Below are 16,642 nucleotides of genomic sequence, written 5' to 3' on the forward strand. Positions count from 1 at the left end.
CTCTTCCCATGGCAAATGTTTTTTCAGGAAGTTATCCTGAAGCAAGAAGTATACAGACCTTCAGTAGTGACCTCTCTGACTCAAATGCAAAGTCCATCTCAGGATTTTTGGTTGGGTTTTTCTGGGTTCCAGGGGTCCTGGTCTCAGGGTTTCAGCTGTAAGATGGAGAGAAGAGGATGCCTGGGTAGAGACAGACCATCCACCTGAGAGTGTGTTACATCTTCACACACCTTTTGAGACATTTCAGGGTTGGCAGTCTTTTTAGCACAAACGTTCTCCTTGGATTTGTTTCCATTGACATACATATCAACTGTAGGTAAAAACAAAGCTGCCTATCACAGATGTTAAACAATGATTTGTTGAATGCTTTTGCCGCTGCAGTTTCTACTCTGGGAGTGGCATTGAGTGTGCACATTTACACGACTTCTTTGGCATCATCAAAGTCATTTAGAAGGATGCTCTTATATGAGCAGATTTTCTGCACTAACAAGAAACAGACAACTATTTTTCTCTCTCCGTTTCACAGCTCTCGTCGACCAGCCACTGGCAGAAGTCACCATTCCTTCAGCTAAGAAATGCTGCTTTCCAAAATCCTTTGGCAAAATCTTCTAGAGATTTGTTTTTCTGCTTCTTCCTAATTTAGAAACAGTCTTCAAAGAGAGAAGAAAAAAAAACTGACATATCAATGTGAGAAGAAACCAACTCATTTCTTTCACAGAAAGTTTCAGAATTTATCATCGATGAGCAATAAATTGGACGAGATCATTGTGGGGTAAAAGTCAACAAGAAAAGGTATACCCCAAGATTCAATTTTTTTTTAATTGAAGAAACAACATGTGACCCAAATTTAAGATTTTATTAAAATCATTTGTAAATTGACATAATATCTCAGTGGTGAAGGAAAACTTTGAACAAAGCAAAAATAATGAGCTGTGTGAATTAACAGAAGGGTGAACAGTGTTAAGTGTGGCATTTAAATGATTACATGATTTTAATTATTCTTTTCATAATAAGCAACTCTGTGAACATCTATTCAAGAAGTTGAAAGCTGTGCCTTCTATGGAACTTGCAGCTGAATTAAGGCTTTTGTTTCCTGCCTTCGGCAATTTTAAGAAAACAAATGGAAATGGTTCAAAGAACTTATAAAAAATCCACCACCTATCGAAAGAATTTAAGGTAAGGTGGTAAGCATTAGAAAGAGAAAAACAAAACAAACACATACATACAAAGAGTATTCATCTGTGAGACAGAAAAGAGAGAACAGAAGTAAGGACGAGAGAAGTGCCCGGAAGTGCAGCTCAGGCCGACCCCTTATTTATTCTTGGCTGCCAGGGGTTTCCGGCTGATCTTTTTCGATTTGTCATTATTTTTCTTCGGCGGTTCTGGGTTTGCCTGCATGTGTCTGCCGTAGAGGCTGAAAAGAGAAAGAAGGGAAAATGTGAGATCCACCTTGTGAACACAAGATACACTTCTGCTGGCAGAGTTTTCATCAACAGACTCATCTCCAGGCACACTGAGGGAGGCTATGAACACAAGGGCATTTTTGTTTCCTCTGGGTCATATGCTGGATTTACACATGTGCCTATACACACACACACACACACACACACACACACACTCTCTCTCTTTCTCTCTCTCACTCACTCCACCATGCCGTGAAGTCCAATTCTGGACCAGTCTCTTGGAATCATACACTCTGTGCTAACTAGGAAAAACGTGAGGCTCAGCTTGGCTGCTCCAGACAAGCTCCACAGTTCGTGAGTGTTGGAGTCGACAGTGACCAAAACTTGGTTGAACTGAAAAGACAGAGTGTCCCCTTAGTGCAAAGTGAGCAGTGAGCCGGCCCAAGAGCCCCGGGGCTGAGTGATGCGACAGAGAGCGATGGTGTCCGAGCCTGCGCTGGCTGCTCACCCGTGATGGATGGCACCGGGGTGGCGACCACCCATCAATGCCACATTAATAAGCACCGCTGATTAAATGTTGACGAAGTACCCTGCAATCACAGCCATGGCATCCATCGCGGAGCAGAGCTGGCTCTGTGGCTGAGGGGACTGAACCTGATAGCAGACAGTAATTAATCGGTAATTTATGAGTCATTCTGGTTAAACTAAATTAAAAGCCACCCGAAAGTGAAAACAGCTCAACCTTAACTCCCCTGGTGCTATAATTGTGTCCCCGAGAGAGGCCAGTGGATGTCTCAGTGCTTCCCTAAGAGAGGCAGTACCTGACCCCACACTGAACAGGGTGGACACAAACACTGACCTTCCTGTACAAGGCGCCCCGTCTTCTAAGATCCATGTGGGTAACTAACACCCTCTCCTGAACTTGGAGTACACTCATGCTCCCGATGACACTGATGCTGCGCTTGATGAGCTGAGGGACAGACCTGGCGCCTGGAGTTGTCCAGTTGATGGGGCACTTAGGCAAAGTTGGACTCTGGGTTTTGACAGGTCATACTGTAGTCTGCTTCTCCAGAGGCTTCCGAGCATCTCCTCGGAAGCAGGATCTACCAACAGTGGTCCTGACCTTGGGTCTCTGTTCGCAAGAAGTTTAGAATGTGGAGTGTGGCAGCAGACAGACCTACAAGCTGAAGAATGTTAAGTCCAGCCAGGTGCTGGAACATTCTCCAGGTAAAGGAGAGCATCAAGGAGGAAATACATGTCCTTAACACATCACATCAGAGTCTATAAGTTAGCATTTAACTCCTGTAGAAGCTTCCTTAGAGCAGGGGTCCCCAACCTCTCAGATCTCATATCTGATGATCTGAGATGGAGCGGATATGGTAATAATTATGTGTACCATAAACGTAACATGCTTGAATGATCTACCAACCACCATTCCCCTCACCCCACCGTCCGTGCAAAAACTGCCTTCCATGAAACCGATCCCTGGTGCCAAAAAGGTTGGAGACTGCTGATAGAAGACTTCTGAATGGAGTCTAACTGAATGGAGAGGCAGGCCCAGTCCTACCCAGCGTCCACAGCAGAAACTGCCATCCAGGAAAATGGATCTTTAAACCTACATATGCTCCCTCCCTACACTTTTTAAGAAAACTGGAGTATCACTGCTTTACATACTGCGTTAGTTTTTGCTGTGCAGCCAAGTGAATCAGCTCCATATACGTATGTCCCCTCTCTTGGATTTCTTCCTGATCTAGGCCACCACAGAGCACTGAGTAGACTTCGCTGTGTTATACAGCAGGTTCCCACTAGCTATCTATTTTACACATGGTAGTGTATGTCAATCCTAATCTCCCAACTCATCCCACCCTCCCTGCCCCATGTGGTGTCCATATGTTTGCTCACTACGTCTGTGTCTCTATTTCTGCTTTGCACATAGGTTCATTTGTACTATTTTTTTAGATTCCACATACATGCATTACCCCTACACTTTAAAAGGAGAAGTCTATGTTGTAGACACCTGGCAGTCCTGGAGCCAGGCAGAGAAACACTGGTTTAGGCAGAAAGGAAGGTCCATCCAATCTGGCTTTACCACTGTTACCAGCCCCACTCCCAGTGACGCTGCCGCGGCGGCTGCTAAGTCACTTCAGTCGTGTCCAGCTCTGTGCAGCCCCATGGACTGCAGCAGTGGGTTGCCGTTTCCTTCTCCAATGCATGAAAGTGAAAAGTGAAAGTGAAGTTGCTCAGTCATGTCCGACTCTTAGTGACCCCATGGACTGCAGCCTACCAGGCTCCTCCGTCCATGGGATTCTCCAGGCAAGAGTACTGGAGTGGGTTGCCATTGCCTTCTCTGAGTCCCAATGATGTTCCTGTCCTAACTCCCCAGAACTTGCTGTTGACCAAAGGGACTCTACAGAGGAAATGAGGTTAAGGACCTTGAGGTGGAAAGATGGTCTTGCATTTTCTAGGGGGTTCCAATCTGTGCACCCCTTCCCCCACCCTGCCAGCATCTCTCCTGGATGCACCAGAATAGGGAGAGCAAGCTGAGCCAAAGGAGAGCTGTGTGTTACATTCTTCTCCTATATCAGACAAGCTGACCTTCCCGTAGCGTCTGCCCCTCTCCTCCTCCTCCCAGGATGCTGCTTTCCTAGAGATCAGCAGCTTAGTGCTACAGCCAGATGTGTACAAGGGGATCTGGGGGGTGGGGTGGGGCTCTGGTCTCCAAGCTGCTCCCACCTGGCACGAAGCCAAGGTCTGACTGTTCTGAGCACCCACAAAGGCATCTATGGTCTCAGCATCTTCCATTGTAATTGCTTTCTCACAGCTTCAGGGTCTCTCCTTTCCTTTCCAAACTCTTATCTCTATACTCATTCTTGCTCGCAGATAACATCCAACTTTAAGGATCACAAAAATCTGTAGATACACAGCTCCCTCGTTTGTGAACTTGGAAACCTGGTAAAGACTCAGGGGCTGGGAAAGTGGTATCAACAGAAATAAAGAGTTCAGAGCAGAGAGAAGAGATGAAAGACTCAATGAGGGCCTACTATGCACCACATCCTGAACACGCAGACACAGAAGGCTTCCTGGAAGGAGTGGCGGTGTTGCCAGGCCCTGACAACGGTCATGAAGCAAAGTCATTTCAGCAGGTGTGCCAAAGCTGCTTGGGGCTCAGCAAGGCTCTCTATTCAGGAAGAACTAGAATGTTCCAACCTTTCATCGCCTGCCTTTTTAGACTCAGACCCCACTGTGTGCCTGGCCTTCCTGGGGCTACACAGCAAGCCACTCACTACAAAGGGTCAGAAGGGAGACTGAAAACTTTCAGTTAGCCTCTTATGAGCTGTCAGTTCTAGGCACGTGATTAGCAAGCCTCATCCCCACCATGCCTTTGTTTCTTCATCTGTTAAAGAAAAAATGATGTTGTTTTCTCATATGGTGGCCGTAATGCTGAGGTAAGCTGGGCACCAGGGCATGACATGGGGTTAGAGTGATTAAATAAAGATAATTATATGATTACTTCTCTAGGGTTTCTTCCTCTGAAAAATAACATGGTATTTTCTACTGACACCAAATCTCCAAGTATATATGGAAGAAAGGTTTGGATCCTCTTTGAAGAAAGCGACTCAGGCTAAAGGCACTGTCCCACTTCCTCCATGAGTCACCAGCGGATGACTCTGCCTTGCCCTGCGGGATCCTCTCACTGCTCCAGCTGTGTGCCAGATGACAGCCACGTTTCACTCTCATCTGTAGACTGGATCCATCAGAGCAATCATTCCCACCTGGAGATGTGGCTCTGGCTGGGCAGGAAGGATGAGCTTCTCAGGGTCCCAAGTCTTGGATTCCCTCAGCTATTAATATTAGCCCTGGGGGCCTCCATTCAGTAAGTGTAGGGGACAGAATAACGGCCCCTCAACATGTCCACATCCTGATTCCAGAGACCTTGGGGTCTGTAACCTTACATTGCTAAAGGGACTGTGCAGAGCTGATTAAGTTACTGCTGCTGCTGCTAAGTCACCTCAGTCGTGTCCGACTCTGTGCGACCCCAGAGATGGCAGCCCACCAGGCTCCCCCATTCCTGGGATTCTCCAGGCAAGCACACTGGAGTGGGTTGCCATTTCCTTCTCCAGTGCATGAAAGTGAAAAGTAAAAGTGAAGACGCTCAGTCGTGTCCGACTTCTAGCGACCCCATGGACTGCAGCCCACCAGGCTCCTCCGTCCATGGGATTTTCCAGGCAAGAGTACTGGAGTGGGGTGCTGTTGCCTTCTCTGGATTAAGTAAAGGACTTGAAAAAAATTTTTCTTGGAGTTGCTTTAGAATGTTGCATTAGTTTCTGCTGTATACCAAAGCCAGTCAGTTACATGTATACATATATTCCCTCCTTTTTTTGGATTTCCTTCCCATTTAGGTCGCCACAGAGCACTGACTAGAGTTCCCTGAGCTCTACAGTCGGTTCTCGTTAGCCATCTATTTTATATGTAGTATCCATAGTGTGTATGTGTTGGTCCCAGTCTCCCAGCTCATCCCGTCTTTTCTTCCTCCTTTGGTATTCATGTTTGTTCTCTATATCTTTGTCTCTATTTTTGCTTTGCAAACAGGTTCATAGATGGAGAGATGATCTTGGGTTATCTGGGCGGGCCCAACATAATCCCAGGGGTCCTAAGAGGGAAGATGGGGGTGCAGGAGGACCAGAGTCAGGGATGCTCAGATGCTGGCTTTGATGATGGAGCAAGGCAGGCTCTAGACCCTAGGAAGGCAAGGAAACACATTCTTGCCTAGAGCCTCCAAAAGATGAAAGCCTGCTGACACCTAAATTTCAGACTTCTGATGCCCAGAACTGTGAGAGAATATATCTGTTCTGTTTTTGGCTACTAGGTTGGTGTTGATGTTTGGTGGCTAAGTCATGTCTGACTCTTTTGCAACCCCCTGTACTATAGCCTGCCAGGCTCCTCTGTCCATGAAATTTCCCTGGCAAAAACACTGGACTAGGTTACCATTTCCTCCTCCAGGGGATCTTCCCAACCCAGGGATCGAACCCACATCTCCTGTCTTGGCAGGTGGATTCTTTACCACTGAGTCACCAGGGAAGCCCTTTCTGGCCACTAAGATCATCTTAATTTGTTATCAGAAGCAACAGGGAACCCATACAGTAACTGAATCTCTCTGGGGCTGTCTGTGAGGGATTTCACTTAGTTTTAGCAGGAGAAATTTTCTTCTGGGGTAGCAACTCACTGACAAGAAAGAAAAGTTAAAAACTAAGTTGCAGAAAGGCCACAGAAGGAGAGTCTCCAAGGAAAGATGGGTGCTGTCCACTAGAAGAGGAGGAGGTGGGCAGGCCAACTATCCCCTCTCTGCTACAGTGAGACAGGATGGGCCTGGCTCCCTCTATGCGCTGAAGCTGTTAGTCGTGGTCCATGTTTGAAATGCATCCAGAATTAATTTACAGAGGTGACAGTGAAAAGATGGATAGCTCTATGCCTCTGAAAGGAGTTGTATCACACGCAGTTATGTGCAGGGCCACATGGGGAAGCACTAGGTTGACTGGGAGGCAAAGGAGCCCGGGGAGAGCAAAGCCCAGAGTCTTTATCGGTGGTTTCACAGGAAGGAATGGGTGAAACAGGGTAGGTGTGTAATTTGATTAAAATCTCAGAGCCTAGAGTGAAAGAAGTAATCTCCAGTTGCCCAGTGCCTGGATCACAGGGAATATTGGCTTGGTGCATCAGAGTTAGAGGAAAGAGGTGGTCAGGATTCGGGCGTGGGGCTTGGGGTTGGTTGGCTTGGATGTGAAAGGCATGCTAACGGATGAACTGTTCGCTCCTCTGGGAATGAGAAGCATTCTCCCTCGCCAGCATCATTAAATACAGGAAGTGAAAAACAGGATTGATCTATGCAACCTGCAGCATTCAGGATGGCTTCCTCCCCTCCTGACCTTTCCATACTCTCATTATGTAACTTCCACCTCCTTGATCTTTGAAGATTTCAACTAACCCTTGGATTCTGGCACAAGATGCTTCTTGATGAGCACATCCCCTCAGTGATCTGCTCAGGTGGTACCCATCATCTGTCCTACAAGAGCCCTGGCTCACTGCACTGGGGATTCTGGAGAACAGTCCTGGGGCTTCGAGCATCTGCATTCCTGAACCCTGTTTGCTCCAAAGGACGTGTGACATTGAGCAGGTGACTAACTTGCCACAGTCTGATGTCTTCATCTGCAAAATGATAAAAACTGCTACCTTGAAGGGCTTGTGTGTAGGAGGGCGGAAATTAAATCAGACACAGACAGGGTCTTGTATGCAGGCACAGAACAGCTCTTCCAGAGCAACCGCTGTCACCTTTAACCTCTCATGAAGGCCCAAGACCCAGGCTAAGCCAGCCAATTCCTCCTGCTTCCCAGACACTGCCTCTGAGCACAGCCAGGAGTTCAGCTTTGCCATCATGAGCTTGGGTGGCAGACTCTACCTCGGGAAGGTTTCTGGGGGCACTGAAATCTGGTCATGCTAGTGTGAGAGCACTGACAAGGAAGACTGGCTCCCTGTCACGGATGGGGCTGCAGCATCAGTCACCAGTGGGCGAGGTGGTCAATTCAGAATACGGAGTGAACCTGTGGCACAGAGTCTTGGAAAATCTTCTCTCCTCTCAAAGCTGAGGTCTACAGAGGATGACTGGGAGCTGTTCATGGAAGGAGAAAAGTCAACAGAGACCCAGTTAAAGTGACAGGAAAGGATGAATTATGCTCAGGAGTCTGATGAACAGACTTCTGACGGTGAAGAGAGTCCTCAAAGGCGAGAAGCCTATGGATGACCTGTGCTGTGGGTGATGAACGAGCCAGCATCACTTAGCTCATGAAGGCTCTCATCTGGTCCCTGAGGGAACGGACCCTGACCAGAGCAGCTGTCTGGAGAATCCCAGCTGCAGATCAGCTCTGGAGGATTCATCAGGAAATAATGCTGTGAACAGGAGAGGTCACCAGCCTGGTCACTTGAGAGGCATCGTGTTAAAGTTGTCTGCACGCTGGCTCCTGACACTCCACACAACTCAACACCCCTGCCTGGTGACATCTAAGATGGCACAGCAAACAATTCCAGCCCATGAGAATGAGAATGCATTTATTTCTCAGCAAACATTATATTGAGTAGTAGTATGATATACATGCTCTATTATTGGTGGGCATATTTATTTAACATGGGCATATTCATTTTGCAAAAAAAAAAACACATTTGAGTTTTACTGTTTCTGTTCAATCCAAGGGTCTCGTTGCAGACCCTCAAACCCCTTCATGATTGCAGCAATGAACACCACTGGGGCTGCATTTTTCCTTCTTGAAAAGTCTCCTCTCCTGGCTCCAATGCACTATCCTTGTTCTTATTTTTCCCCTGGACAATTCTATAGTCCTCATGGTTTTGCTTTTAGCTCATTGTATTCTCTTCCCTAAATCGATCATCTGATTTTGTAGCTTCAGTGAGTATGAGCGCTCAGAGTCACTGCCATTTTCAAGCCCTGCTACACCAAAACTCCCACTTGTACACTGAACCATTAAATCCAACCAAATGCACACAACAGTTCCCTACCCCAATTCCTCAACGTCCCTCTAATGTCTCCAGACCTCCAGGATCAAAATGATGAAGTCACTCTGGCACCTGCCTCTTTTTTCAGTCACCCTATTAATCAAGTTTGATTACATCCTCCTCTACCACAGAAATTCTCAGTCTGTGGCAAGGGAGGATCTGAAGCTCCAAGCAAAGCTATATGTGCCTTTTTTCAGCTGAAAAGTGAACACAGCTTTCATCAGCTTCTCAAAAGGTTCATGACTCAATGGATTAATAAGATGCTTTATGGTACTTATTCTTATTTATATCATAGTATGATTTTATTCATTCTCTTTTTCTTCTACCCTAAAATATGGCCATTAGATTAGTGTTAACAGGTTCCTTCTCAGTCTCCATTGTTTTGGAGTTGCTGTGCAACTTACGGGATCTCAGATCCCCAACCTGAGATGGAACCCAGGAACGCAGTGAAAACACCAAGTCCCAATCACTGGACCACCAGAGAATTCCCCCTTCCTGATCTCCTTGGTAACAATTCCTTCCTTCCTTCAATGTGTCCTACACACAACTGACAGAATTCTCCCTCCTTGGTTTATGCAGGGAAAGCAGCATCTACTACCCACAGGATCAAGTACCCAGCCTGGTATGTAACAGAGTATCCACTGACCAGGCCATGCAATGCCTACGCAGCCAAATTTCATCTCTCTCTGTTCACTAACAGACCAAATACGGAAACACTGGTCTGGAGGAGGGCAACGTAGAGTGTGGGAAAGGTAGGCTGAGTGTTAGCTTTGCCACCTATTAGCTCAGTAACCTTAGAATCTGATATCATTCTGGAATCTCTGTTTATCTTTATTGAAAACTGGGAATATCTGCATACTGCCTATACCTTGCAGGTGATTTGAAAAAACTTTTGAGTGCTAAACCCATCTAAGGCCTTTGTCAGCCAGGATTCCTTCTGGTCTCAGGTTTTGGCTGATTTGTGTTACTACTGCCTGGAATGCCCGCCCCCATCCTTTCTACAACTCAGATCTCATCCACATATTCAGGCTTTTCACAGCTTTCTCTGCTCTGCCCCCTGTTCATCTTCTGCCTTCACAAAATACTGTGGTGTTTATTGAGATTTCATCATTAAGTCCTTCAGAATAGACAAAGTAATTTCTGCTCTTGGCTGTTACTTCCAGGTACTAGTAGAGTGCCTTGATCAGGACACATGGTAAATATGGTCACCATGCAGTCAGCATTCACTACCACAACTATCCAAGAAAGAGGGGCTTTCATTATTTTCATTTTCCAAATGAAGAAACTTAGGATTAGAAAAAGGTTCAGGTCACCCCCAGGTAATGACCCCAAAGTTCAAATTCTCTAGGCATTAAGTACATGGGCTTTGCTGGCAGCTCAGTGTAAAGACTCTGTCTGCAATGCAAGAGACATGGGTTTGATCCCTGGGTCAGAAAGAGTCCCTGAAGACGGGAACGGTAACCCACTCCAGTATTCTTGCCTGGGAAATCTCATGGACAAAGGAGCCTGGTGGACTGCAGTCAGTGGGGTTGCAAGAGTTGGACAAGACTTAGCAACTAAACCACCAACCAGCACCACCACCATCTTTCTGGATTTCTCTGTTTTGTCCTCTTCATCAGCCTTCCGTTTTCTCAAGGGTGGGGACAGCAGACTTCACTTCTTTTGTATTCTACATATGCAAGGCACTGCTGGAAGCACATTGTGTGCTATGTAAATATTATGTTTCAGAATGCCAGGTATATGAGAGGTACAATATGCTGTGCTTAAGTCATTTGCTCCTGTCATATGCCTCCCTCCTGTTGTTTTGGGTGTTTCCATGGAAAGTCCTTATACAGACCAAGAAAAGAACCAATTTGAAAAATCTCAGTATATGGCCAGTGACAATAATGGAGAGAAATCATTTTGTGTCTAATCTGTAATGTTATGGTAGGATGCTAAATTTAAAATCTCTGCAAATAAATCTGTGGACAAAGTGTGAAGCCCAGATTATTAATAAGCATTTGCCATATCTTTATTTATCCTATCTAGCAGCTTCTGAGGGGTTGGTGACAGAACCTTAGCACTTAAATTGCTGAGTCTTAAAGAAAAAAAGGGAACAGTTACCATATTCCCATGAGAAGTCTCATTAATTCAAAAGGCAAATGATTTTTTGATATCAAACCTCCAAGAGATGGTTCCATGAAATTCACTAGCATCAGGAGGTGTCTTTTACATTCTCCATTATAACCCTCACTGCTCTCTGCCCTCAACATACAGTGTAAAAAGAAATTATCAACATACATGTATGCAAACAGCACCTGTATAAATAGCCAAGAAGAATCTGTAGCTGGCTTAGGACAGATATTAAACTACACAAAAAAATACAAAATGTAAGGCGGATTTTAAAAATACCCCATACATTCTAGACTATCTGCCCCATTGGAGGAGAGAAATGAGGATTCTGGCACAACAAAACTAACAATCTCATGCACAAAAGATGCTCATTAAACTTCATCATCCTGTCTACTCTAATGATGCTTTTACTTAATAAAAATTCCCCAAGCAGTTGCAAGGATATTAGGCAAGGTCTTTGGTTATGTATCAGAGGTCTGAGCTGTCACCAGCAAGCATGCAGTTTGGGGGGTAAGGCTCCCTGGGGAAGGAGCAAATACAGCTTTCACAGAATACATGCAGAGAAAAATCAATAACTGCAACTTGCTTCCCTGCTTAAGCATTTAAGAGAATAGGTAATCCTTTTAAATTAAACTGCAAAGTGCTAAATGTTGCAATTTCCAGAATAAACTGAAAAAACAAAGGAAAACAGGAGAAGAGCATTCTTGTAAGTTTTCTAAGCAAGCTACTTCCTTAACAGACTCCAGACCTGGAGTACTGGAGAATATTTCTTATGAAAAGAATTATTTCAAGATATCACTATGTTGAGGCTGCATAGGTGTCTAGGTGTTGGTATACACAAACCTATTTATAGATACAAGGAAGGAAGTGACAAGCATTTCTTTATTTTGTTGTTGTTTTCTATGTTTTGACCAAACCACATGGCATAGCATGTAGGACCTTAGTTCCCTGACCAGTGATCGAACCTCTGACCCTGCAATACAAGTCCATTAATCAACGGACTGCCAGGGAAGTCCCAAGAAATTATTTCTATTACATGCATGTAATACCACCAAAAATTATTCCTAAGAAAACATTACTATTAAAATTCACAATCTTGACATGCATATGTGTAACTGATTTAACTTGCTATACAGCTGAAACTAAGACAGCACTATAAATCAACTACAGTCCAACACAAATTTAAAAAAAAGGTCACTAACTAGAATCTGGCTCTCAAAAGCTAAACAGTAATTATCTAATAGATCCCTTAACATGGACAGCTAGATGATAATTCTATATAATCACAAATTATTGCTTCTGTCCACATTATACAACCCATCTTAAATTTCATGTCCAGTCAATACAGAGTTGGCTGGAGAGATATGAGAGTCGGCATAAGAATTAGGTTTGACCCCAAAACTTAAAGGCAGAAAGGTTGCCCTCTGTGTGTAAAATGATCACGTCAACACAAATGAACCAAAGCAGGAACTCAGAAAGTCTCCCCAAGAAACACCAGCACAGCTCAGGCCAGAAAGATTTGATTAGGGGCCAGCCAAAGGCATGAACAAAGCTGGAGAGAGACCCTGTCCATCAGAAGAGCGCTGGTGTCCTTCAGCAACTCCAGCAGTGGGGTAGACGCAGGCAGTGGGCGTCTACGGGACCCAGCTGGGAGTTCTGTGGGCACCTTGATAATGTCTGTGAGTGCACGAAGAGGAAATAAACACGATACTGCTGCAGCCCTTCCAAGGCTTCATGGTACAGCTGGGGCCTCCCTGCCTTCTGCCATGACCCTCCATGTTCCTATTCTCCAGCACATGGGCAAACAAATGAGGCCTCTGCCCATTTCCGAGGTCCATACTTCTATTCCCTTAGTTCAGAATGCTTTTCTCCAGGTCTCTGTAAGATCGGCACTCATACCATCCCTGTCGTACAGGTTAGGGAAAGGACATAGAGACCTTCAATAACTTTGGTTTCAAAACTGTTCAGTCTCAACCTTCTCCCTTTCCTCTGGGTGCAGACACTGGTTTGTACATGAGCCTGTGGCTAACCTGTGCCAACCACAAAAGACCCAAGATCTTACCTCAAGCTATTGGGAGGAAGAGCCCTTTCTTCTGAGTCCAATTAGGAGCCTAGATCTGCTGCTGGCCGTGGTGGCATCTGAGAAGAGAGCTTGCCTGGGAAAGAAACCAGCAGGCAAAGCAGAACTGAAAGATGGAGGGAAATGGAGTCCAGAGACATTGAGCCCATGTTCATGCCATGCCTTAAAAAACCTATTTACTGTACTGTTGGATTATTAGTAATCTACATTTCTTCTGCATTCTAAGAACACTGAGCCCTGAATGACACATCACTCTGATTTACTTCAAATGTGAGTTCCTAAGAGACTTTTTTGCTCGCATTCTCTCTCTTTAAACACATTCGTTTCCTTCATACCACAGTCACAATATAATTATTTTGATTATTATTAATTGATTTGTTTGCCTCCTCCTTTAATGGAAGATTAACTCCAAGAGGACAGGAATCTTGTCTGTCTTCATTAGTATCCCCTCTGACCGGTGCACCCCGGGCACACAATGATTGTTTGCTGATTGACTGAAAGCACATATCACTGCACTTACTAGGATGTACTGCAATATCCAACTACCTGAGTCTCTTACCAGCTGGATCGTTAGTGCCTCTGAGGCAGGAGCAGTCTTAATCCTTTTGTTTCTCCTGGGTTGGCCACACACTAGTCACCAAATAAACATCAACTGGTGGACTGAAAGAATACATTTTTAAAAAATATTCTTAATTGAAGGATAATTACTTTATAATTCTGTGATGGTTTCTGCCATACAGCAACATGAAATGCCACAGATATACGCACGCCCCCTCCCTCCCCATCCCACTCCTCTAAGGTTGTCACAGAGCACCAGTTTTGAGTTCCCTGCATCACACGGCAGACTCCCACTGGCTATCTGTTTTATATATGGCAATGCGCATGTTCCAATGCTCTTCTCTCAAATCATCCCACCCTCTCCTTCCCCTACTGTGTCCAGAAATTTGTCGTTTCTGTCTGTGTCGCCTTTGCTGCCCTGCAGGTAGGATCTGTAGTACTGCCCCGAAAGAGTATCTTAGCCGAGGAACACTTCCTGATTCATTCCTTAATTCCACCCTCATCAAGTGAGGATGGACATGCCTCCCATACAGAGGTGTTCACTGAGAAAACACGTGCTGTGTACGCCAAGGCAAGTCTTTTAGTCTTCAGGGGCAGTGTTCCTCTGTTAACAAAATTCTGGGCCCCTACATAAGCTCCTTCTGTTGTTTTCCCCAGTCTCTGTAGGGTTTCTGAGGCTTGGAGAGGTGAGTGGAGGTGCAGAAAATGCATCGTGGTGCCATTTTGTGAAGCTGCTTGGGAGCCATCCATTCTTCTCTTGTGGAGATTCTCATTTTAAAACAATGTTTAAAAGTTTTTTTTGCTGTGGACCATTTTTTAAAGCTTTTATTGAATTGTTGTAACACTGCTTCTGTTGTTTATATCCTGTTTTTTTGGCCATGAGGCATATGGGATCTTAGCTACCCAACCAGGGGTTGAACCTGCAGCCCCTGCATTGGAAGGCAAAGTCTTACCACTGGACACAAGGGAAGTCCTGGAGGGTCCCTCTCAAAATATTGTGTGACCAGGGGTTTTCATTCAATTCCTTTACAGCACAGTAGGTTTTATTGAATATTCACCATCATTTTGCAGAAGGCAATGGCAACCCACTCCAGTACTCTTGCCTGGAAAATCCAACGTACGGAGGAGCATGGTAGGCTGCAGTCCATGGGGTCGCTAAGAGTCAGACACGACTGAGCAACTTCACTTTCACTTTTCACTTTCATGCATTGGAGAAGGAAATGGCAACCCACTCCAGTGTTCTTGCCTGGAGAATCCCAGGGATGGGGGAGCCTGGTGGGCTGCCGTCTATGGGGTCGCACCAAGTCAGACACGACTGAAGCGACTTAGCAGCAGCAGCAGCAACCATCATTTGGTATTAGCAAGAACTAGCTGAGCACAGGAATAGCTTAACACAGAGGATTAAGTCAAAATGAACATTATAAAAACGCTGGGGATTTCTTCCTTTTCTTCGGATAAATTAAACATCAGAATAAATTTTTATTATCATGGAAAGATAGGAGTTTTTCGAGCCACACGTGGTTCCTTCAGGAAAGGCTTGGTGTTCACGACCTTTTAAGTTATTAAGCTAGTGATTGTAATAGCCAAACGCAGGCAGCATACGCTACATACCAGCATTTCCACAGGAAGCTTCTGTGGCATTTTCTGTATTAACTCATTTAAGCCTAAACGAAAGACATCATGGAGGGCTGCACAGCTGTCCTGTGCGTCTAGATATAAATGACGCTGCAACTGGAACACCAGTGTCCAAATAGAGAAGCTTCTGCTTTGTCTTTGTTTCTCAGACACAGACCAATGGTAAAGCGTATCTACAGGTACTGTTACTCTCCTCTTCCTCTCGGTGGCTATTAATGTGGACTCCCTGCTTCCAGGGCCCTCCTCCCCTCTCAGCCCAGATGATCGGATGACGTGACACTGGCAGGTGACTCAAGGCCAGGTCAACGGAGAGCGAGCCGTCTCTAAGTGCTAGTCTATACAGGTTTCAGAGTGCGTGGCAGATAATACTGACTCAGGAGGCGAAGGCTTTGGAATTAATCCATTGACTAAGGTAATCTGTGCTTTCCTAGATAGGAAATGGGGCATTTGGACTTAAACAGGGGTGGGAGCTATCTGGTATACGCACTGCCACCCTCCCGCCCCTCGCCTTGCACACAGACTGAGGATTCACTCAACGCATCCAGAACCTACTTACATCACACCCTAAGGGCAATGGCTTCCACCTGGTCACAGTTGGGGATCTGAATGGAACCCGCACGTTGTATGTATGAAATGTGTGTAGGACTCTGCTTACATTAAAAATCATTTACCCTTAGGAAAGCCACATTCAGTGAAACCTCCTATCCCCAAGGTTCATCTTATGTTCAGGTGAGATTACAGCACGACGCCTGAGATTCTAAGCAGCACTGTATTATCTGCCTCTCCTCTATGTCCACTAGAAAGTCTGTGAGGTTATGTTCCACTTACACAGCAAAGAGAGTAAAAAATAAATAAATAAATAAATAACCTTAGAAGTCAAAACCAGAAAGCATGCATCTATCTACAGATGGATGCAACCATGAGGCTCTTGCCAAGTGGACTTCAGGAAGCAGCAGCTACAAGTCAACTCTAGTCATTGTCTCTTTTGCTTCTTCCCTCATCTAAGCTGGGCTCTCTCTGAAGTGCCAAACCCTGCCATCCCTGGAACATGGCATGTCAAGTTGATGGTGCTTTCCCTCCATTACTGATTGCAGTGTTTTAACTAGTGGCGAGAGGTTGGCAGTAGAGGAGAAGCCAGGCTTTTGTGGCAAAAAAACAAAACAAATTACATGTTCAGTTCAGTCGCTCAGTCATGTCCGACTCTTTGCGACCCCATGAATTGCAGCACGCCAGGCCTCCCTGTCCATCACCAACTCCCGGAGTTCACTCAAATTCATGTCCATCGAGTCAGTGATGC

General features: G+C 45.4%; 1 protein-coding gene across 3 annotated transcripts in view; it reads right to left on the reverse strand.

Moving 5' to 3' along the window:
* Positions 1-837: 837 nt before the first annotated feature.
* The window catches only part of RSU1 (Ras suppressor protein 1), a 208,348-nt gene continuing 192,543 nt past the window's right edge, over positions 838-16,642 (reverse strand). For all 3 annotated transcript variants that reach the window (XM_069547578.1, XM_069547577.1, XM_069547579.1), the window contains one exon: positions 838-1,414. In XM_069547578.1, coding sequence (XP_069403679.1) covers positions 1,312-1,414 — 103 coding nt within the window. In that variant the 3' untranslated portion in view covers positions 838-1,311. The remainder of the gene's footprint in view (positions 1,415-16,642) is intronic.

The sequence above is a fragment of the Ovis canadensis genome, chromosome 13, assembly GCF_042477335.2.
Source record: "Ovis canadensis isolate MfBH-ARS-UI-01 breed Bighorn chromosome 13, ARS-UI_OviCan_v2, whole genome shotgun sequence".
Classification (NCBI taxonomy): Eukaryota; Metazoa; Chordata; class Mammalia; order Artiodactyla; family Bovidae; genus Ovis; species Ovis canadensis.